Source organism: Callorhinchus milii, unplaced genomic scaffold (genome assembly GCF_018977255.1).
Source record: "Callorhinchus milii isolate IMCB2004 unplaced genomic scaffold, IMCB_Cmil_1.0 Scaffold3, whole genome shotgun sequence".
Lineage (NCBI taxonomy): Eukaryota > Metazoa > Chordata > Chondrichthyes > Chimaeriformes > Callorhinchidae > Callorhinchus > Callorhinchus milii.
This window is the reverse complement of record NW_024704744.1, coordinates 29,125,525-29,148,754: the sequence shown is the minus strand read 5'-3', so window position 1 is coordinate 29,148,754 and position 23,230 is coordinate 29,125,525. Positions and strand designations below refer to the sequence as shown.

Sequence of the window (23,230 nt, the reverse complement as noted above, 5' to 3'; positions counted from 1 at the left end):
GACCATCTCCTTGGGGGCAAATAAGCAGTAAGCAGGTCAGTTCCTTGGAGCTGAGTTGGCTCCCAGATGACGTAACTGGAACCAAAATGTTGGAATTAGGTCATTGCTTTTTGGCGGTCTTCCTGAGACAGATAGGTCAACAACTACCAATCTCTGAATGCTCATCACCCCAATCCTCACCTGGCTCCCTGGCTCTGAAAAAATCAATTTCAAGATCCAATTTCAAGATCAAATACAAATCTCTTTTTGCCCCAGCATCTCCCTACCTCTCTAACCTGTTTGTACCCCACTCGGCTGCTTGTCCCCTTTGCTCAGCTGGCTCAGCCTGCTGAGGAACCCATGAATCCATCTGCGCCACCATTGGTGGTCTTACCTTAAGCCACTACACCGCTAACCTCTGGAACTTGTTACCTCAAATCACTCCACTCTTGCCCCCTCTTTGTCGATCTTTAAATCCCATCTTACCACTTTGACTACACATATGGTTGCCTCACCCTTCTCCATTACACTGCCAATGGGTAGCGCTCAGATCCTATCCTGCATGAAGGGTGCTATATAAATGCAAGTTGTTGTTTTCTTGTTGTTACCCTGCAAATGAAAGATCTAACTGGAAGTGTGATCCTAACTAGACAAACAGTGGGAACCTTGCCAGACAGTGCTTTCAATGGCAAGCTATGGGGTTTTACTTGGTTTACCTGTAGTGTGCATTCTGAGGTTTCCATATCTTGGTTCTTGCCAATCTGTGTCGAATAATTTCCAGAATTAGATAGGCAGGTTAGGTTGCATTCCACCAGGGAAAGAACGCTCATTCCATTTGAGCTGCGGGAAATTTGCATGTGTAGGAAGCATACATGTGTGGAACTGGTTTGTATTCTCAAGCTTGGTGATGGGTTTCTGCATGTGTCAGCCACCTGGTGACTTTTTTGAAAAAAGTATAGGAATAAATGTTGTCCATTTAGTTTGTTTTTCTGTAGACACTTGAATATTTGCTCATTTCAGTCCCTCTATTTCTCTACTGTTCTGAAAATGTTTATTTTGAAGGAATTAATTTATACAACATCAGCTGCATTTTTGGTGGCTATGTCTAACAAATCTAATAGAATTTTTTGAAGAGATAATGGAGAGGGTGGATAAAGGTAGTGCAGTTGATGTAGTTTATATGGACTTTCAAAAGGCATTTGACAAAGTGCCACATGAAAGACTTGTAAGAAAGATAGAAGCCCATGGTATAAAAGGGACAGTGGCAGCATGGATCGAGAACTGACTGGGAGACAGAAAGCAGAGAGTTGTGGTGAACGGCTGCTTTTCTGACTGGAGGGGAGTGTACAGTGGCATCCCCCAGGGATCGGTATTAGGACCACTGCTCTTCTTAATATACATAAATGATCTGGACTTGGGTATAGCAAGTATCATTTCCAAGTTTGCGGAGACACAAAGTTAGGTAGGGTGGTAAACAGTGAGAAGGATAGTAGCCAACTGCAGGAAGACATAGACAGAATGGTAAGATGGGCAGACACATGGCAGATGAGTTTCAATGTGGAGAAATGCGAAGTAATGCATTTTGGTAGAAAGAATGAGGGGAGGCAATATAGGCTGGTAATACAATCTTAAGGGCGGTGAAAGAACAGAGAGACCTGGGGGTTCAGGTAAATGAATCCATGAAGGTGGCAGGTAGATATAGCTGTAAAAAGGGCATATGGGATACTTGGCTTCATAAATAGGGGCATAGAGTACAAGTCAGGAGGTTATGATTAACCTATATAAAACACTGGTTAGGCCTCAGTTAGAATACTGCGCCCAGTTCTGGGCACCACACTATAGGAAGGATGTTAAGGCATTGGAAAGGGTGCAGAGGAGATTTACGAGGATGGTACCAGGAATGAGGGACCTTGATTATCAGGAAAAGTTAGAGAGGCTGGGATTATTCTCATTGGAGCAGAGAAGGTTATGAGGAGACCTAATAGAGGTCTTCAAAATCATGAGGGGATTTGATAGGTTAGAAAGGGAAAAGCTGTCCCCACTGGTGGGTGTGTCGGTGACTCGAGGTCATAATTTAAAATAGTCTCTAAAAGAAGCAGAGGGGAGGTGAGAAGAAATTTTTTCACGCAGTGAGTTGTTCGAATCTGGAACGCATTCCCTGAAAGGGTGGTCGAGGCCGATTCGATAACAACTTTTAAAAACGCGGTGGACGGGTATTTGAGGAGGACTGGTTTGCAGGGTTATGGGGAAAGGGCTGGGGAGTGGGATTGACATTACATTAATAATAATAATAATAATCCTTGCATTTGATATAGCGCTTTTCACGTCGGGACGACGTCCCAAAGCGCTTCACAGAACACGCTGTAAAGTGAATTGACTATATATTTGTGGGCGAACGCGGCAGGCAATTGCGCACAGCAATGTCCCACAAACAGTCGTAGATTGAAAATGACCAATTTATTATTGTTTTTGGAGGGGTTTTGGAGGGATTATTATTAGGTGTGTGGAGTAAGGAAACTTGCCCAAGGTTTCGCCCTGCCTGGAATTGAACTCAGGTCTCTCGCTTGCAAAGCGAGTGCTCTAACCACTGAGCTACAGGACTCCACATTGGTCTTTTCAAAGAGCCGGCACAAACTCGTTGGGCCGAATGGCCTCTTTTTGTGCTGTACAATTCTATGATTCTATGACTCCAATCTGTTTTTGAAATACTAGATTTTTGAAATCCTGCACCCAGAAAGGTACCTCTTTTTCCCCCTTTATTCTATGAATGCTCTGAGATAGGGAATGAAAACTACACGTTGTCAGTGTCCCTCATCCTTAACAGCTACAGCAGTTTCACTTCAGAGATTCATGAGAATTAGATAATATAAAATTCTGGATTAGCAAAAGAGGAAAAAAGACAGACAGACATTGAACAAGAATTACCATTCTGCTTTATCTGAAATTGTAAAGTTGAAGAGGTTCTGATTTTTTTGGGGGTTGGGGAATGAAACTAAAGAAGCAGAATGACCTGCAGAAACATTCATAGAGGACTGTGATTTATATTTCCTGGGCTTTTTGAAAGGGTTAAGGGCTAGAATAGCATTTATAAATGAAGTGAAACTGAAACATTTTGTTAAGCGAATCCACAGAACACTAGTCAGACTGGGCAGCAACTAAGAAGAACCCCCTTGAAATTGCTGAGGTTTCCAATTTAAAGCTAACCAGCTGTGATTTTAAACAGCTTGGAGATCATGGAATTGTGGTTTTAGCACAAGAAGGTTGTGCTTTCTTCGCATTTCTCAAGTCTGCAGCATTAAACAGAAGTTTGTTTGAAAAAACTTCAGAATGGGGTTGTGTTATATAAAAGGTGACCAAAAAGTTGTGATACTATTACAATGTCTAATAAATCTTAAAGAAATTATGATTTTTTTTAGATAATAGGGTAGATCTCACCACTTTTTGGTCACTCTGTATATAACTGGTGAAGTTTTTGGTGGATATGCAATATGAGGTGGGGGAAGCAGAACAGGATTTACTGTGGAATTTTCCTTGGTGCTGAAGACTATGCAAATAATAAATAATAATAATAATCCTTGCATTTGATATAGCACCTTTTCACATCATTGAAATGTCTCAAAGAATTTCACAAGATATACTATAAAGTGATCGAGTTTGTGGGCGAAACGCGGCAGCCAGTTTGCGCTCAGCAATGTCCCACAAACAGCCATGGAGTGACTGACCAATTTTATTACAGAAGAACTGATCGAGCAGTTTCAGCTGCTGTACGTACACCTGCTTTGGATCTTGTTTGAGAAAGCTTGTGACACCACTGGTCAAAAATATGTTGTAATATTCAGTCTTTCTGTTTTTTGTGAGACAGTAGTGCATCCACAAGTAGGGGCTTGTTCTTACCTCTAAATGCCTTGATTACAGCAGGAACTCCAGCATTAGATGTCATATTAAATACAAGGATTCTTGTTATTTATTGTTTTAAATAGTTGTATTTTGGGCAAGAAGTCTAAGCTAATGCAGTCCTTTTTGTCTGTCAGCCAGTGCTCTGATATACCTCACATGTGAAGGGCATTATATAAATGCAAGAAATAGGATTTGTGGTGAAAGAATTGTATATTGGCTGTACTATACAGTAATGTTTCCAGAAGGAATGATTGAAAACTGGATTGATATTTTGCTTATCAGCTGTTCTATTAAGATTAATTTAAACTGTTTTTCTTCAAATGTGAAATGGGCACTTTCCAGCAGGGATCATGAAAGAGATCATGATTTGGAGCTCTGACTGAAACTCCCTGTTGCCCCAGGTGAAATTATCCAACTCGAAATAGAACAAGCGTGCTGAAAGTTGAATTTAAAGCAGAGAAGTAGGCCTTTAGCCCATCACTGACCAGGGATCTTCCTGGTCTGGCTCCCTTCTGTGCTTGCTGACATCATCCGCAGACATGGGGTCAACTTCCACATGTACGCGGATGACATCCAACTCTATCTTTCTGCCTCCACCCTCAACTCCAGGACCTCTGCTGTCCTGACAGACTGTCTGTCGGACATCAAGTCCTGGATGAGGGCAAATTTCCTGTAGTTGAATGTGAACAAGACTGAGGCCCTCCTGATTGGGTCGCGCCAGCGCCTCAGCACCTCAGGCTCTGGCAGCATCAACCTCCATGGTTGCACACTGCAAACTCACCAGCCAGTCAGGAACCTCGGTGTCTTGTTCGACCCTCAACTGTCTCTTCACCCCCACATTCAAGCCATGACCCGCTCTTCCTTCCCTCACCTCTGTAACATCGCCCGACTCCCCCACTACCTCACCCCTCAGGCCACTGAAACTCTTGTTCATGCCTTCATTACCTCCCGGCTCGACTATGCTAATGCCCTGCTTGTCAGCCTTCCCAACTCCTCCCTCCACAGGCTGCAGATAATCCAGAATTCTGTAGCCCGTGTCCTCTCCGCACCAAACTCCATGACCCCATCTCCCCCACTCTCGCCCGAGTCCACTGGCTCCCTATCCATCACAGGATCCAGTTCAAGATCCTGGTCCTCACATACAAAGCGCTCCATGGCCTCGCCCCACCCTACCTCTGCGACCTCCTAACCCTCTACCAACCTGCCCGTTCCCTCCGCTCAGTCGACTCTGGCCTGCTCCATGTCCCCCGACCCACCCGCCCCACCATTGGCGGGAGAGCCTTCAGCCACTCTGCCCCCAACCTCTGGAATTCCATTCCCCAGTCACTGCGCCTCGCCCCCTCCTTAGCCTCCTTCAAGTCCTGCCTCAAGATCCTCCTCTTCAATCATGCTATCAGCCACCCCCTTTCCTCTCCCCTCCCTTCCCCGCCTAACCCCAGCTCGGGTCTGAAATGCTGTACTCTATCCAGCGCCTTGGGATGTCCTCCCGATGTGAAAGGCATTATACAAACGTAATCTTGTTGTTGTTGTTGTTTATTTATTGATGTATATATGAATGAGCTAATTCTGATTTTGGCTATTTCAATAAATAATTACAGACTCAGACTCACTGAACATGTACACAACCTTGGCGTCAGATTCAATCCCCAGGTATCCTTCTAACCCACATAACGGTTCCCGTCCAGGAATGCCTTTCTCCACCACTGTCAGATCGTCTGCTTTCGTCCCTATCTTCAAACACTGCTGAAACCTTCATTCATGCTTTTATCACCTCCTGCCTTGAATTTTCCAAGGTGGTCCTTGAGAGTCTCCCTAGCTCTACCATAATCAAGGTCCAAGTGATACAAAACTCTGCTGCCTATGTCCTCACGCCTACCAGGCTCTGCATCCCCATTGCCCAGTTCTTGCCTGGCTCCACTGGTTCCTTGATGCGATTTCAAGATCCTCATTTTCACTTTCAAATCTCTTCATACCCGGACACCTCTCTACTTCTCCGATCTGCTCACACCCCACTCCACTACCCGACTTCTTTGCTCATCTGGCTTGGGTCTTCTGCATGTCCCTTGTCCTCTCTGCTCCACTTAGCACCTGTGCTTTCAGCCATGATCCCCTGAATCTGTGGAACTCACTACTTAAGTCCCTCTATCTTGCCTTCTGTTTGCCCATCTTCAAATCACACCTGATGGCTTTCCTTGACCTGTGCCTTTGGCTACATCCCCTCTCTTTACAGCTTGGCAACAAACCAGACTGCTGTTAAGCGCTCCAAGATGCTACTTGCATTAAAAACATGATGTAAATGTAAGTTGTTGTTGACAAAATTCATTAATTGAAAATAGTAATTCCGCTTTTTTTCTTTTTGCAGGAAATAAAGAAAGATGGAGAAGCAAAAGAAGAAAATCTTTTGGTTAAACGAGAGAAAACTGGAAATGTTGCCAGTCTTGTGCAGCGTATGAGTACTTATCGTTTACCGACTGGTGGAATTCAACCTCATCCAAAATCTCTCAGAAAAAGTGAGTACATTGCTGTTGTTGCTTCTCAGGTTTCTGAATGATTACAGTGCTTTTAAGAGTTGCAGTACAGTAATCAGTACAATAAGTAAATCCCATCGTGTATACCTCAAACAATTGAGAATTTTATACAATTAGGAATTTGGTCTCTATCAAGCTGTGGGTATCACATTGGCTATGCAATGCGATGTACATGCATGCTAGGAGAATTGGGTTGGCTGCAGTTTGGAATTAGCGGGATGGATTTTTGGATCACGGAATCTGGGTAAGACTAAATTCCAGATCCGGGGGTTGAATGTATTTGGTTAGCTTTTGCAGTTTTATTGACTTTGTAGATTGTATAGCTTATAGTAGTCACTTACAAGTGGCAAATTTTATTAAAATAATAATAGTAATCCCTGCATTTGATATAGCGCCTTATCATGTCTTTGGTACGTCTCAAAGCGCTTCATAGAATATACTGTAAAGTGAATTGACTGTATATTTTGTGGGCTATTTAAGTCTAAAGTTTTTTTTAAGTAGTATCAGGTGGAGAAAGTAATAATCTGGGATGAATCATTGCCACTGAACAGTATTTTTCAGCAGGTGAAAAGACTTTTACTATCATGTATTTGATATTTTAGGGCTGTTTTGTAACTCTCTGCATTGGAAGTTCTGACTGCCTCTTCAGCATTACAATGATTTCTTTACCACTGTTGGTGGTCCTTTTTTTGGTGTACATCGTGCAAATTTTAGGGATTTTAGACAATAGAAGAGAGACCTGCTGGTGAGCCAGCGTAGTCATTTGTGATGTGTCATTACTCCTTATTCCCTCCCTAAGGCTACCTTTCACATTCCAGTAAATTACTCAAGTGACTATTATTCATGCATGAACCTAGCTTGTTGTTCGGTGTTGACAAGTTATTTGACTTAGGTGGGGGAGAGGCTTTGACTGCCAAACCCAACTTAGTTCTACCTAATGTGCACAGATATGCATTTTCCAGTAGGGGTTCCTATTTAGCATCTGAGAATGGGAACTATAACTTATTTTTCCCTCCTTAACACAGAGGCACTGAGGCCAATTGCAGTGTCCTCAACTGCTGCTGTGGCTGAGATCAGCAAGCCTGGCATGGACTGGATTTTAAGTTTTTAGTCTAGTTCTTCATCAAACAGTGCCAGAGCTGATATTTATCACTTTAAATGTAATGTACATTTCTCTCATTACCACCCTGTGAGATTAATGAAAGCACAAGTACTGGGAACTCTAATTCAAAATAAATCACCATTATTATGTGTCTCCAGTGTATCATCTGAACTCTTAATGTCGCAGTTTTGAAGAATAAACTGCAGTAAACAGTCCTTATTTCTGCAACTGAAGTGTCAAAATTTAAGGAATTGAAAGTCTTGGGATTTTGTGCTGGTGAGTTGAGCAATAATACTAAACTTACGTCATGTCCAAATATTTGCTTTCATTTCCTTCTTTGTTATCTAAAGGAGTACATTGGACTTGCCACTCCTAGAGAATAAGCAGATCGTTTTGCAGTGTTTACAATTTTTGGTGGTTAGTCGGATGTCTGACAAATGCAGAAACCCATCACCGTACTTAAGAACATCCAAACCAGATTGAGAGTTCCATTTAAACCCACAATACACGGAAATTCCCATGTCTGGAATGGAATGTTCATTTTTTCCCCATAGAGAAATTCTGGAGTGTATTTGGCACAGATTGGCAAGAACTAAAGGGATTAGTGTGTTAGTTGAAGTATCGCTGGAGTTTAACAAGCTAAGATGCATACCTTGCTATTGAAAGCATTATCTGACAAGCTTCCAACTATGAACATCCCTATGAATTAGGGTTTTGGCTTGCAAGGTAACCAGGAGTTGAATGGGAACTGAACCCAGTAAGCCTGCCCCTCCAAGGCTTACTGATGAGCTGAGCCAATAGAAAAGTGAAGGGTGCTTTGTGAATCTTACGGGGAATTGTGTCAGCCTTTGTTGGGTTATATGGGGAATTTGCGGGGCTTGATATGTGCTATTGAGGTACATTTTACTGCTACTTTTTTTACTTTATTGATACAAGCTAAACATAAAGAAATAACATATTAGATTGTTACAAAAAAAATTATTAATTGCTTCTTTAACAAATATTGGGTGGCTATCTTTTGGGGGGGTGCTGGGGCAATACCTGTGAGGCTACAGGAGCTCACCACCTCCTGCCTCTCTGGGCTGATACTGCACACAGACACAGAGACCCAGAGAGAGACACACGCACACACTCAGAGATCCAGAGAGAGACACTCTGAGACCGAGACAGAACCACACACTCAGAGACAGAGAGAGAGACACACGCACACACTATCAGACACAGAGAGACACTCACAGACACACAGAGAGAGACACACACTCAGACAGACAGAGAGACACTCAGACACAGAGAGAGACACACACACTCACAGACACAGAGAGACACACACACTCAGAGACAGACACTCACAAACATAGAGAAACACACTCACAGACACGAGAGAGAGAGAGAGAGAGACACACACTCACAGACACAGAGACACACACTCACAGACACAGAGACACACACTCACAGACACAGAGACACACACTCACAGACACAGAGACACACACTCACAGACATGAGAGAGAATTACACACACTCACAGACACAGAGAGAGAGAGACACACACTCAGACACAGAGAGAGACACAAACACACACACTCATAGATACAAAGAGACATACTCACGCAGACAGAGAGACTCATACATTCACACAGACACTCATACATACACACACATATAGAAGAGACATAGACACACTCACATAGAGACACACACACAGACAATCACAACAGCGGGGCCTTTGAGTGTAGCCCATTTGCACCACACTACGCATGCACGTCCAGAGCCGCTCTACCCCCATGAGGTCAGGCAAACAAAGAAACTGCATTTATACCGGGTTTGTAGCGGTCGAGGGTTGTTGTAGCGGAAAGGGTGCCACCACACTTTACTATTGGCCCAGCTGATGAGCCCGGGCTGGCTGGGCTGTCATTAGCAGTGCTGTAGTACTGCGGACCAGTATAGCTCAGTAACTAGACTACAAATACCGCCACAGAGATTTGAGTTGATTCCATTAAGCATGTAACCTTAGAGCCAGCTCAGCTCCAAGGAGACCCTGCCTTGTTACTCCCCCCACTCCCCCCAAGGAGGATAGTATAGATAGTGGCAGTATCATAGTATCTGGATTGATCACATTTGTTATGGTTGTTTTTAGGGAGGCCAACAGAATCCTTGTGTGTCTTTGACAGAATATATCCTGTCGAATAAAAATTGGGAAGAATACTTTTTTGCAATATGAAATTCTTCTTTATTTGATACCCTCTGAACACTGCCGACTGCAGGTTCTGCATTTTTGCTGATGTCATGCTGCCACAAGGTCAGGTCTTTTTGCTTGCTGTAAGCATGGCCCCACCTAACTGTGTCATTTTATATTTCCTACACTGGAATAGGTTTATATTTTCTTTAACTATTCCGTTAACATTAATACTTGCCAGGCAGCATTGGTCAAAAACTTCGATGTTCCTGTTTTGCTTTGGTGACAATAAGAAGGGGATTGTTACAAATTTATGCTGGTGCATCAATCACAGAATTCAGTTTGATGCCTCCTCTTCCTCTCCACCCCCCCACCCATGTCGTCAACCAAACCCCACCCCTGCCATGCCTCCTTCATCACCCTCTCCTATCACGGCCCCCACCTTACACTCCTTAGCCCCCATCTCTCCCTGCTCCCCTTTCCCCACCATCACCCAGATGAAGCCCACAACCTGCTGCCTCGACCCCCTGCCCCACCCAGCTTCTGGTCACTCAACTCCCCTTCTCGGCTCACTGCTGGCTGACACAATTAACTAGTCCCTCTCCTCAGGAGAGTCACTCCCCCTCAAAACCGCTGTCATCACTCCTCTTCTTAAAAAACCTACCCTCCAATCTCACAAACTTCAGATCCATCTCAAACCTGCCCTTCCTGGTCATAGTTTGGAATGCGTTGTTACAAATCAACTTTGTTCACACCTCACCCTCCACTCTCTGCTCAAACCCCTCCAGTAACGTTTCCGCTCAGCCCCCTGCACAGAGACAGTGCTCATTGAATTAACAAATGACGTCCTTCATCTCTGTGTCCAGGGCTCCCTCTGCCTCCTTGTTCTCCCCGACCTCTCTGCCGCATTCGACACAGTCAATCACGTCTTTATTCCCTCACCAATCTTAGTAGACTGCACTCGCATGGTTTGAGTCCTACTTAATAAACTACCAATAATAACAAAAATAATAATAGTCCTTGATTTGATATAGTGCCTTATCACATCTTCAAGGCATCTCTAAGAGTTTCCCAGAATACACTAAAGTGTAGTGACTGTATATTTTGTGGGCGAAATCTTGGCAAATGATTTTTCTGCCCGCCCCTGCCCGGGCATCTGCGGGATACTCCAAGACTCCATCCTTGGCCCCATTCTTTTCCTTATCTACATGTTCCATCTCTGCGCTGCCATCCGCAGACATGGGGCCAACTTCCACATCCATGAGGATGACACCCAAATCTGTTTCTCCTCCTCCAGCTGCGGCTCCCAGTCCACTGATGTCCTGTCAGCTTGTTTGATGGACATCAAGGCCTGGATAAATGCAAATTTCCTGCAGCTGAATATCGGCAAAACGGAAGCCATACTCTTTGGCTCCCATCAACTTCTTGCCTCCTACAGGTCTGAACTCCTCAACCTCTCCCTCAGACTCACTGAACCCATGTGCAACTTAGACGTCAGGTTCGATCCTCAGACGCAACTCTCGTCCATGCCTTCATTACTTCCCGGGTAGACTATTCCAATGCCCTCCTCACTGGTCTCCCCAGCTCCACTATACACAAAATACAACAATTCAGAACTCTGCCGCCCAGATTCTCACCCGAGCAAATCTCTGTACCCCCATCACACCAGTCCTTGCCAGGCTCCACATCCAATTACCAACAGATTGATTTAATTATCCTCTCACTCGTTTTCAAATCCCTTCATGCCCTCTCACCTCCCTACTTGTCTGATCTGCTTACCCCCCAATCCACCACCCGCTGCCTCCGCTCGGCTGGCTCCAGCCTCCTTTTGTCCCCGTCCCCTCTTCTCCACCATTGATGGCTATGCCTCCAGCCACTGTGCCCTGAAACTCTGGAACTCTTTCCCTCAAACCCTCAGCGTTGCCCCCTTCCTCCCCACTTTCAAATCTTACCTGAAGACCTTCCTTTTTGATCATGCTTACAGTCACCTACCCCCTCCCTCACACCCTGGCTAGGTGTCAGATTCTGTCACTCTCAAGTGCTGCGGCGCGCTACCCAGTATGAAGGGCGCTATATAAATGCAAGTTGTTGTTGTTATTTATTTCCTATCTTGCTCTCCCCTCTCCTGAGCCACCTCTCTGCACTCTCTCAAGAATGTTAAAGTGCTTAGATCATCATTTGGGTCCCGATTATCATTTCTCCAAATAGATATTATTCATGTGCAAGTCTTGACAGTAGTCTTGGTAGCACAATAAGAAAAACTTGCATTTATATACCACTCTTCAGGTAGGATAATGTCTCAGAAAACTTTGCATTATCTGATGCTGGACAAGGAGGAGGGAGGTGTCCATTTTAGTTGGTACTTCACATCAAAACTGAATCTAGTTTCCCTATCTCCCTGGTCCATGAGTGGAATCAAGTCCTAGTAGAAGTAGAAAAAAGCTTTTTAGGATAAGAGGAGTAAGGAAGAAAATTGAAGCATTCAATTCCACCTGTGGAACATTGCCTACTTGGCCTTACCTCAGCCCTCTGTGACATTCAGGCAATCCACGCATACACATCTTCAAGAAAACGGTCTCTATATGCAATGAAGTTCAGGCATCCTGGCTGATATTCCCCTAGCATTGGGTTCTAGCATTGATAAATATATTTTATAGAATGAAAAATGATGAAGGAACTTCAAATAGTATATGTATTGAAGATCTTGCATGTTTTTGTACAATTTGTTAGTGCTGCTTGTTGTTTGACTGGATCAGAGTAATTCCTTTGTGTATGTTGTTGGATATTGCAATAGCTAGGGAGAGTTTTCAGTGCATGTGCAGGACATGCTGAGTGAGTTTGGGTGGTTGTGCAAGTAGTAGCACCTCCCTCACTCGGTGAGCTTTTGCTGTCCTGTTTTTCTACTCACCCCCTCTACTCAGCTAACTTGAACCTACTGAGTGACCCCTGCCCTCTTTGTGCTATAATCGATGGCTGAACCTTCAGTGACTTTGCTCCAATCTCTGGAAATCCCTCGCTCTACTGTTCCATCCTCTGTTTATTTACAACAACAACTTGCATTTATATAGTGCCATTCACGTGGGATAGCGTCCCAGAGTTCTTTTGATTTACCTCTTTGATAGCATCTGCAGTCACCTTCTCCTGTTCCATACTTAATGTCAAATCTAGTCATAAACCGCTTCAAGCCTTTATCCAATTTGAGCGCATTCCTTTGTCATTTTAAGTTTGAAATAGTGCAGTTTGGGCATTGAGGTGACCTTGACATAACATTCTGCACAGGCTGTCTCTTTATTCTCAACAATACACCATATGTTTGGGATTTTGTTCCAGATGGATTCTGGAATGTTGGGAATATTTTTTCCAAAGAAATACTTCCAAGATGATTTTAACACCGTGGATTTTAATCACCTTCCTCCTCCCCCTAAATGTAATTTCCCAACCATGTGCTGTTTATATAGGTATGACTCCCTGATGTCTTATTAGTTTGTTTTTCTCCACTGAGAATTGCATATTGTGCTGTGTTGATGGTGATAGGCTTACAAATGTGTTGCAGTGCTTTGGATTCAAATGTGCTGCTCTTAAATATTTATAATTGCTGACAGTAAATCTAAAAATTGGACAAATAAATAAGTGATAAGCTGGCAACACATTGCTTGTTCAGAAAGGCCTGCATTACCAGTTAGGACTTTGGTATACAGGATTGAGGATATATCCAGTGCCTTGGGAGGTCCTCCTAACGTGAAAGGTGCTATATAAATAATAATAATAATAATCCTTGCATTTGATATAGCGCTTTTCATGTCGGGAGGACGTCCCAAAGCGCTTCACAGAACACACTGTAAAGTGAATTGACTGTATATCTGTGGGCGAATGCGGCAGCCAATTGCGCACAGCAATGTCCCACAAACGTAGATTGAAAATGACCAATTTATTATTGTTTTTGGTTTTGGAGGGATTATTATTAGGCGTGTGGAGTAAGGAAACTTGCCCAAGGTTTCGCCCTGCCTGGAATTGAACTCAGGTCTCTCACTCGCAAAGCGAGTGCTCTAACCACTGAGCTACAGGACTCCGTAATCTGTAAATGTAATCTTGTTGTTGCTGTATATTTGTTTGATGAGCCAGACAAGCTTTACAATTGTGGTGAATTACTACATGTCTCCACTCTGTGCAAATTGAGTCCAGTGAGTGAATCCTGCGTTAAGTAACAAGTCACTGATATCTATATAGGACTATAGAAATAATGATGACTGCTTTCAATAAGACCTGCTCCACCACTGAAATTTATGTTTGGTAAATCCAGTTATGACTAGATTTGTGATTTTCCTCTATTATATATCAAGTCTGAATATTTTGTAGCTTTAAAGGGTAAATGGGGTTGGTCATATACGTTTTCTTCATTGTACCATAAAATCAGGCCAGTGTCATCAGTGAGTTGCAATACCTGGAAAACATTAACAACTTGCATTTATCCAGTGCCCTCCGCCCTCAGTAGGGTCTTGGAGCGAGAAAAACATTGGTTCCAGAGGTTTCTTGTCTAGCAGAGGCTCGGCTCCCAGGTTTCTGTCTAAAATTCAGTGGTAAGGAGCTTTTGGTATAATAATTTGTGATTCATAGCCCCAGATATTTTTTTCAGTCCCAGATAAAACCTGGGAATCTGAATCTGATCAAGAGAATGGAGGTTTGAGACCTATAGACAGCACTTTTCATGTCACCAGAATCTCTCAAAGGGATTGATGCTGACGCTGTTGGCTGGGCACCTGACCAGCGGTGCAAGCTGAAGGTGGTGGGGAGGGGAAAGATAGTGGAAAGCGATTTCGGAGAGGTTTGTCTTCAGACATACCTTGAATGAGATGAGGAAGGGAACGGGTTGGAAGGTCTTTGGGATGGAGTTCCAGGGAGCGGGGGCAGAATGGTTGGCTAAAAACCCACCCGACGGTTGTGGGGCAGATAAGGGAGTGACATAAACCATGCTGATGTTTGCTGAGTGAAGGGAGCTTTCGGATCAGTCGGTTGAAGGAGGTTGCAGAAGTAAGATATGGTGAGACCATGAGGGATTTGAAAGTGAGAACCAGGATCTTGAATTTGATCCACTGGGGAATGGGGAGACAATAGAGTTGAGCTAGGATGGAGTGATAGGCTTGCAGAGCTTGGTGGGAGAGGGCTGGAGCTCCAGAGTTCTGGATAGTCTGCAATTTGTGTAGGGAAGAGCTGGGACCATTTCCCCCCTGCTCGGTTCCTGACCCAACTGTCCAGCGCCTTGGGACATCCTCCAGACGTGAAAGGCGCTCTATAAATGCAATCTTGTTGTTGTTGTTGGGATGTCCAGTGGAGAGGGCATTAGCATTGCCAAGCTTGGACGTGATGAAAGGGTAGATGAGGGTCTCAGCGGCCTGGGGGAAAGGTAGTGGCTGAGGCACAATTATAGCAGTGAAGGAAAGCTGAGCGGTTAAGAGTACGGAAGTGGGGTTTCAAAAACACTTGGAAGTCAAACAAGACACAAATATTTTGCACTGGTTCTTCGAGGTGGAGGGCACAATCATACAGGTTAATGCTGAGGTGAGAAGGCACTGGAAGCGGCCAAGTGCTTGTCTGCTAACTGAAGAAAATTAGAGCTCATTCAGGACAGTCTGTCAGGAGTGGTCAGCAGTGGTCCTGGAGTCTAGGGTAGAGGCAAAGAAAGTTGGATGTCATCCGCATACATATGGAAGTAAACCCCATGTGTTTGACTTAGCAGATATACAACTAGTCAGTAAGGATGATTGATGCTTTTAACACCAGGTTGGCCAAATGTTTAATGTCTCATTGTAGGATACTGTTGTGTTCCTGTGGATCCCTTGGGGTTTGAGCACAAGTATTACCAGGTCCCGAAGGTACTTCTAGCAATTGCCTTTGAGACATTGTGGTTAGACTATCATGAGGAGACCAAAGGGGATATCTTCAGTGTGATGCAAGCCTCTTTCATGGCTGTCAGCATGAATGAAACTGCAGATTGTTCCCAGTCTCTCTAGTCTTTTTCTTGGAAATTATAAAGCAAAGGTTATGTTGGAGAGCTGGTAGGAATGTCCTCAGAAAGCTAGCAAGAAAATTTCATGTTTCAAGAGATTTCATGTGGAGGCCACACCTGGAACAGTGCTGCAGAGTTGAAAGTTAAGGAAGCTGAGACCAAATTCCTACTTAAGCGCCTGTCTGTGTGTATCCTTTGTTGACTTCCTGTCAAGAGGAATCTGGAGGTGCTTATTGAGGTCCAGAAATTTGTGTTGGTATTGAATTTATTTGTGTTGGTATATGAATTAGCATAATCTGGAAAAGGAGAGAAAAGAACAGGAGAATATTTTTAATTTTGTAGTTCTTGTTGTCATATGGTCATGCTGTTCTATCAGTTTGCCTGCATAATGTTGGAAGTGGGTAGGAGGAAAGAACGAGAGTTTGGGGGCACTATTATTGGTTAGGTACCGAAAACCATGAAGGGTCTAGTCTGAAAGGCAGGATTTTTGTCAGTATTTTATGATTGTAGATAGGGCAGTATATGAATCAGCACAGAGCATAACTTCCCAAGTTCTTATCTACATTGTATATCAAAAAGATTGTGGCTGATTTTCAAGTATTGTACCTGTAGTGGAAAACTCGTCAGTTTTGGACTAGTGTTATCACACCAGATCCTAATTGACCATTAAAGTACTTGTTTTTAGTGGGTGAAAATCAATCGGCAAAAATAATTCCTACCGTAATTTCATTTTTCAAACCTGAATTTGCAGATCTTAATTGGTGATCGGGAGAGGTAGCATGCATCCTGAAACCCTCCTCGATGCACTACTGGTTGCAGGAATACGCACATAATGTACACACGGGTGAACAATTTTTGCAAAGGCATGTTGCACAGGGCAGAAAAGCTTGGTCTGGGAATGCTTGCATCACATTCAGTGTTCATTCCCGGAACTATTTACAGGATGTGTTCATACTTGGCATGATAAAAATGGTCAGATTTGTTGTCTTGATTTGTGACAGTAGTATTTTAAAATATACAGTTCATGCTTTGTTAGTATCTGGTTTGATTTATTGAGTTCCTTTGATGTTCCACAATAAATCCAGATTTTCATGAAATTTATCCAAGGCTTTTTTTGTGCTAAGTTGTTCTTCCCTGCTTTTTGACAGGAAAATAGCCTCTGAAAATAAATCCAGGGTTTCATGTCTAGATTAAAACTGACTTTAATGTTCCTTACAGGTCTTTGATGATTCTTTTGAGAAATAAGTAGCAAACGAACAATGAGTGCTGTATGGAATTGATTTGTGTGAGGAACATTTATGGTCAGTGGCTACTTAATTTCTAAGTGCAAGTAAAACAATTTTGCAGATTTTTAATTTCCTTTTGAAAACATTTACAGGCTCCATTCGAAGTTCCAGCGTTGGTTTCTGGTCTGTGCTGCAGCCAGCTCGCGTGCATTGCACACACTTTTTCCCAGATATTTTCCTGCAGGGAGTCAGGGTGTGGATTATACATATAACTATTTAGTATGTTTTCGTGAGGCAAGGAGCTTTCATTAGTGTTATGCAGTTTTCTGTGTTCTGCTGTCAGTATTCTCTGTCAGCTTCTAGCTATATTTAAAAATAATTGAAAATTGAAAATGTGCAGAGAATTCTTAAAAGCTAATTTCAGTGCATAATTTACAGCAAAATACATCCTGTCTAAAATAGTTACTGTATGAATGCTTTAAAAGTAGATGCTAGGTTACATGTTGAATGAAAACTGCTCAGTATCAAACAATGTCACTTCTTATCAAAAGGCCCAAAAATATGTTGACAGACAATGTATAAAAATGGAAGGAAACAGGTCTACAAATCATTCAGCTGTTTAAGCATGTATAAAATACACAAGGAAGCAACACTTTGAAACTGTTGCACTTTGAGCAAACATAATTGATTTTAACAACAAGTTCGAGTTTGATTTAATCAGTGGCATGTTTTTTATTCTACCCCACTGGCCCTCTTGGAGCAAATTCAAGATTTTGTTCTGAATCTTTAAACCACTCCTGGTCTTGCTCCACTCTACATCTGCAACTTCCTCAAACCCTACCAACTCAGTTGCCCACTACCCTCAACAGGCCTGCTTCACATCCCCCACCTTACCACGGATAGTTGGGCTTTCAGCGCATTGGTCTCAACTCTGGAACCATCCCGTCTTGCCCTCTCCCTCGCTTCTTCAAGGTCCTCCTCAAGTCCTTCCTCTTTTACTGCGGTTTCAGCCAAACCCTCCCCTCGCCAGCTTAGGTGAAAACTTTAGGCTATCCAGCGCTTTGGGACGTCTTCCTCACGTGAACGGCGATATATACATTTTTATTGTATTTATCCACTGGTAAGCAGTGCAGGGTTATAATCTGGGCCGATAGAAAAATGCAGCTGCAATTTTGCCGCAGATTCGCTCTAAACAGTGTCCTCTGCTATGAAACTGCGAAAAAATGAATTTTCTGGCCCCAGGCCTCTCCGCGCTGTTTATCCGACGTCACTGTGGGCGTGCGGCTCCGGACTCGCATGCACGATGCGGCGCAAGCGGGAAATGGGCTTTATTCCACTCGGAGGCCTTACTGTTTAGATTGTCTGTGTGTGTGTCTCTCTATGTGTCTGTGTGAGCGTGTCTCTTTCCATGTATGTATTTGTGAGCGTCTATGTGAGTGTGTGTTTCTGTATGTGTGACTGTTTGTGAGTATGAGTCTGTGAGTGTGTCTGTTTCTCTGTGTGTTGTATGTATGTATACATTTGTGAGTATGTGTGTGTGTGTCTATTCTATATGTGCATATGTTTGAGTGTCTGTGTGAATGTGGAAGTATGTCTCTCTGTGTGTGCGTATGTGTGTGTATTGTATCCACCATTGACGGGAGAGCCTTCAGCCATTCTGTCCCCAACCTCTGGAATTCCATCCCCCAGTCACTCCGCCTCGCCCCCTCCTTAGCCTCCTTCAAGTCCCGCCTCAAGACCCTCCTCTTCGACCATACCATTGGCCACCCCCTTCCCCCCTCCCGACCCCAGTTCGGGTCTGAAATGCTGTACTCTGTCCAGCTCCTTGGGACATCCTCCCGATGTGAAAGGCGCTATACAAGTGTAATCTTGTTGTTGTTGTGTATATATCTTTGTGTCTGAGTGTATTTCTCTCCCTCGCTCTCTCAGAATGTGTGTCTTTCTGCATCTGTGATGGTGTGAGTCTCTCTGGGTCTCTGTGTCTGTGAGTGGTGCTGGGCCCTGAGAGGCAGGAGGTGGTGAGTTCCTGTACTCACACAGTGTCCTGACCTGAGTGTCTGTTTATGACCGATATCCAGGCTCTTCAGACCTGTGCTGGTGTCCCTCCCACCATGAGATTCACAGTTTTTCTTAAAGTAGAAATTTTGCAACAATCTAATGTGTGTTATTTTCTCATATTTAGTTTTTATCAATAAAATGAAGAAATGTAGGTTGTCAGTAAAATATACCTCAATAGCACCAAGCAACTCCACACAATTTTCTGCAGAAATAGTCAAATTTCCCTGCAATTTCCTGCAAATTTTTTAAATTTTCCTGCAATTTGGGGCAAATATTTCTGCACTTTTCTATTGGCGCTGGGTATAATTCTATTTCAGAATGTGTTCTTAATGTGGAGGAAAAATAATTAGATGTTCACTTATCACTGAGTAGGATATTCGATTTGTAGCTATTCAAGCTCACAATGGGTGGAAGAATCTGCTATGGGCGGGATCTTCTTAGGAAGAAGTTGCTTAGTTTGTGAACAGAAAGATTGCTGACAAAGAGGCATTTGAATTCAAGCTGCTAATAACATTGGCTTTGAGCATCTTAGAATGTTCTTCAAACTTTGTTTCTCGCTGCAAGTTGTATACTTTATTCTTTGATATCCATCCCAACAGGAAAATCCAAAAAGAGGCAGTGCGAAGTGACGTTTGATTACATTCCTCAAAATGAAGATGAACTTGAACTTAAACTTGGAGATGTTGTAGAAATAATTGACGAGGTAAGACATCTTTATGATATTTCAAGGTAATTGTTTTGCATTTAATACCAGAGTTAAAACATTTTTATTGGTTTGGGATACAATTTCTTATTAAGAAGGGATCTTTTTCATGTTGCTTTTTGTTTCAAATTAAATCACTGTTTATTCACTACGTAATATGTACAAATTGGTTTTGAAGTTTTTTATTTGCACAGTTGCTGTACTTTGCAGAAACTTTACAATGCTTTGAGATATTTTGCCTTAAGGCATTATGCAAAGTTTCAAATGCAAGTATTACTATTTATAATGGAGTTGACCTAGGATTTTGTAAAGTACACTGAGTGCTAAACTCCATGCGATAGTAAGCAACAGACCTTGAAAGAAACTATTATGGGAAGCACTCATGTTATAGTAACTCTTTCTATCTATCTTCAGCGGTAAGCTGCTTTCTGTTCAACTTTGCAATTCAATGCAACCAGTAGTATTAGCATGGCCTCAAAAAATGCACTGAGCAAGAACAATAATAATTTGCACTTTAGTGTCATTTACGTAACAACAAGATTTCATTTATAGAGCGCCTTTCCATTCGGGAGGACGTCCCAAGGCGCTGGACAGTTGGGTCGGGACCCGAGCAGGGGGGAACTGGTCAGGGTGAGGGGAGGGAAGGGAGGGAGCGAGGAGGGGTAGAGAGTCGAGAGGGGAGCTGAAGGCACGGTTGAAGAGAAAGGTCTTGAGACCGGCCTTGAAGGAGGAAACAAGGCAAAGGCACTGGGGGATGGAGTTCCAGAGTTTAGGGGCTGAGAGGCTGAAGGCCCGGCCACCGATGGTAGGGCGGTTGGGGCGGGGGATGTGGAGCAGACCGGAGCCAGAGGAACAGAGGGTACGGGAAGGTAAGTAGGGGGATAGTAGGTCGGAGAGGTAGGAGGGAACAAGGCCGTGAATGGCCTTGTAGGTGAGGATGAGGATCTTGAAATCGATCCTCTGGGGGATGGGGAGCCAGTGGAGCCGAGCGAGGGTGGGAGTGATGTGGTCCCGAAGCCTGGTGCGGGACAGTACACGAGCTGCAGAGTTCTGAATGACCTGCAGCTTGTGGAGGGAGGTGGCGGGAAGGTCGGCGATGAGAGAGTTCCCATAGTCCAGCCTTGAGGTGATAAAGGCGTGGACCAGAGTTTCCGCTGCGTGAGGGGTGAGGTAATGCCGTAGTCTGGCGATATTCCGGAGGTGATGGAAGGCGATGCCAGTTGTGGCGCGGATATGAGGAAGAAAGGACAGCTCAGGGTTGAACAGAACGCCGAGGTTCCTGACTGGCTTTGAGAGGTGGAGAGTGCAGCCTTGGATGCTGATGCTGTCAGCGCCTGACAGATAAGGATAACATCTCAAAGTGCTTCACAAAGTCAAAGTGACAGCCTGAGGTGGGGAGGGACGGAGGGGGGCAAGTAACAATCAAAAAGATGGATCTTTAAATGGGCCTTGAAAGCAGAGAGGAAGAGTATTGTATGGAAAATTAATGTTTTATTTGTATGAAGTTGAAATATTGGGTTCAAATGACATTTCATTTGAAGTGTTGTGTTCAGTTTTGGACCAAAAACTTTAGGAAGGATCTAGAATCTATTAACTTTGGAAGAAGTCCGTGACAATTCACCAGAATATGTTAGATGAAAAGATTTTATCCCTTGTAATTATGCACTTTTTCTTTCTCTAAACATCTGTGCCTAGGTCTCTGTGTATCTCTGCCACATTTGATTTGTGGCAGTCAAGACATCTGATACGTAGACCTGTGTATCAGATATCTAAATAACACAAATCTCAAACATTTTTACTGATGATTAAAATTTGCAATTGAACATCTTTGGTGCAAAATTTCAGCATTGACCTTTAGCCATGGCAGGAGAGGAAAGAGCTTTGATCTTTCCTCTCCCACCATTCCCTCTCTGAACCCCTCCAATCGGAAACAAGCCGGTGAAAGTCATTAATGACATTCTAAACATCTGCGACCAGGGCTTTCCTTGCCTCCTTGTCCTCCTGGACCTCTCTGCTACCTTCGACAATCAACCATTCTATCCTCCTACACCACCTCTCCTCTCAGCTCAGTCTTTGCAGATGCCCTTGCCTGGTTTGAATCCTACCTCTCAAACTGTTAGTGGCTTTTTCTCCAGCCCCCGGGATCCAAGCAGGAGGGCCTGGTCTTGCTGACATCCAATTGCAGGAAGTTAGCTCTCATCCAGGACTTAATGTCCTACAGGCAGTCAGTGAGGACAACAGTGGTCCTGGAATTGAGGGTGGACGCAGAGATGTAGAGTTGGGTGTTATCTGCATACATGTGGAAGTTGACCCCATGTCTGACGTGTGGCGTCCCTCAGGTTTCAGTCCTTGGCCATCTCCTTTTCAATATCTATATGCTCTCCCTAGGTGACATAATCCGTACCATGACCAACGATCCCCAGTTAAAACCAGTCATTCACTTCATGGATATTTGTGTAACATTTGAGGGACAAGGTGGGGGGACGTCCTCCCGACGTGAAAGGCGCTATACAAATGTAATGTTGTTGTTGTTCACATCGAGAGGATGTCCCAAAGCTCCTGACATTAGTTGCATTGTGTCCAATGTGATGTCATGTCCAATGTGTCATTGTGTGCATTTGGATTGCTCGCAGACAACTATTTGGACAGCTCCAGCTATAATGTTTATACATTATTTTTGTGACTGGCATCCTTAAAATAACACATCTAAGCTACGCTATTCAATTATGAAACTTATTAAAGATCTCTTCATAAGTTTCATAATAATAATAAAATACAGTGTAAAATAGTGATAATGAGTTATGTAAAAGTCGTGAACATAATATTTTGTTTTGTGGAACAGTCCTAACACAGAGGGACCAAAATTACTTTATCTGCCAATGTCAATTCCCAAACATGTCTGATGGTACTATCAAGGCTCATCATATTTCTTTTGGTCACTGGTACATGTGGAAACCCATCACCATATTTTTGGGCATGTAAACCAGACTGAGAGTTCCTGCATGCTGAATTACACCCTCTTGATCCCAACCTCCTGTTCAGGTCCAAATCCTACAAAATACACATTTACACTTTACTGTAAAAATCCTGTGATCTGCTTTGAGATATATCAACAACATGATGAGGTGCTTTATCAAATGGAACAATTATAATACAAATATTTAAGTACAGGTTTTAAAGGCTACAAGAACCATGTTTAGCTTCCCCCTACAGCTGGGTGGGTCTTTAAGGGAACCACAGCCAATGAGCTATAGGGACAGTGCATAAAGGCCTCTCTGAAGCCCTTGCTGTTTCTGATTGGAAACTGCCCTCGGCTGCAATAGTGGTCCTGGTTGAAATCAAGGCCGAAGTATGCAGCTTTGGTTATGTTAGTTCCAATATGTATTTCCATGCTATAGATATAACTCTATGTTTGTAAATCCTCATAATTTTCTAGAGGGGGAGAGACTAAATAGTGTTAATATTCAGAGTCCTTGACACCAATCACAGAAAGTTAGTATGCAGGTACAGCAAGCAATTAACAACAACAACAACAAGATTCCATTTATTGAGCGCCT

At 43.4% G+C, this 23,230-nt stretch overlaps 1 protein-coding gene across 3 annotated transcripts in view; it reads left to right on the top strand.

Annotated features, from left to right (window-relative positions):
* Positions 1–23,230, top strand: part of LOC103185005 (CD2-associated protein) — a 96,726-nt gene that overhangs the window by 32,634 nt on the left and 40,862 nt on the right. For all 3 annotated transcript variants that reach the window (XM_042333184.1, XM_042333183.1, XM_042333185.1), the window contains 2 exons: positions 6,239–6,386; positions 19,570–19,673. In XM_042333184.1, coding sequence (XP_042189118.1) covers positions 6,239–6,386; positions 19,570–19,673 — 252 coding nt within the window. The remainder of the gene's footprint in view (positions 1–6,238; positions 6,387–19,569; positions 19,674–23,230) is intronic.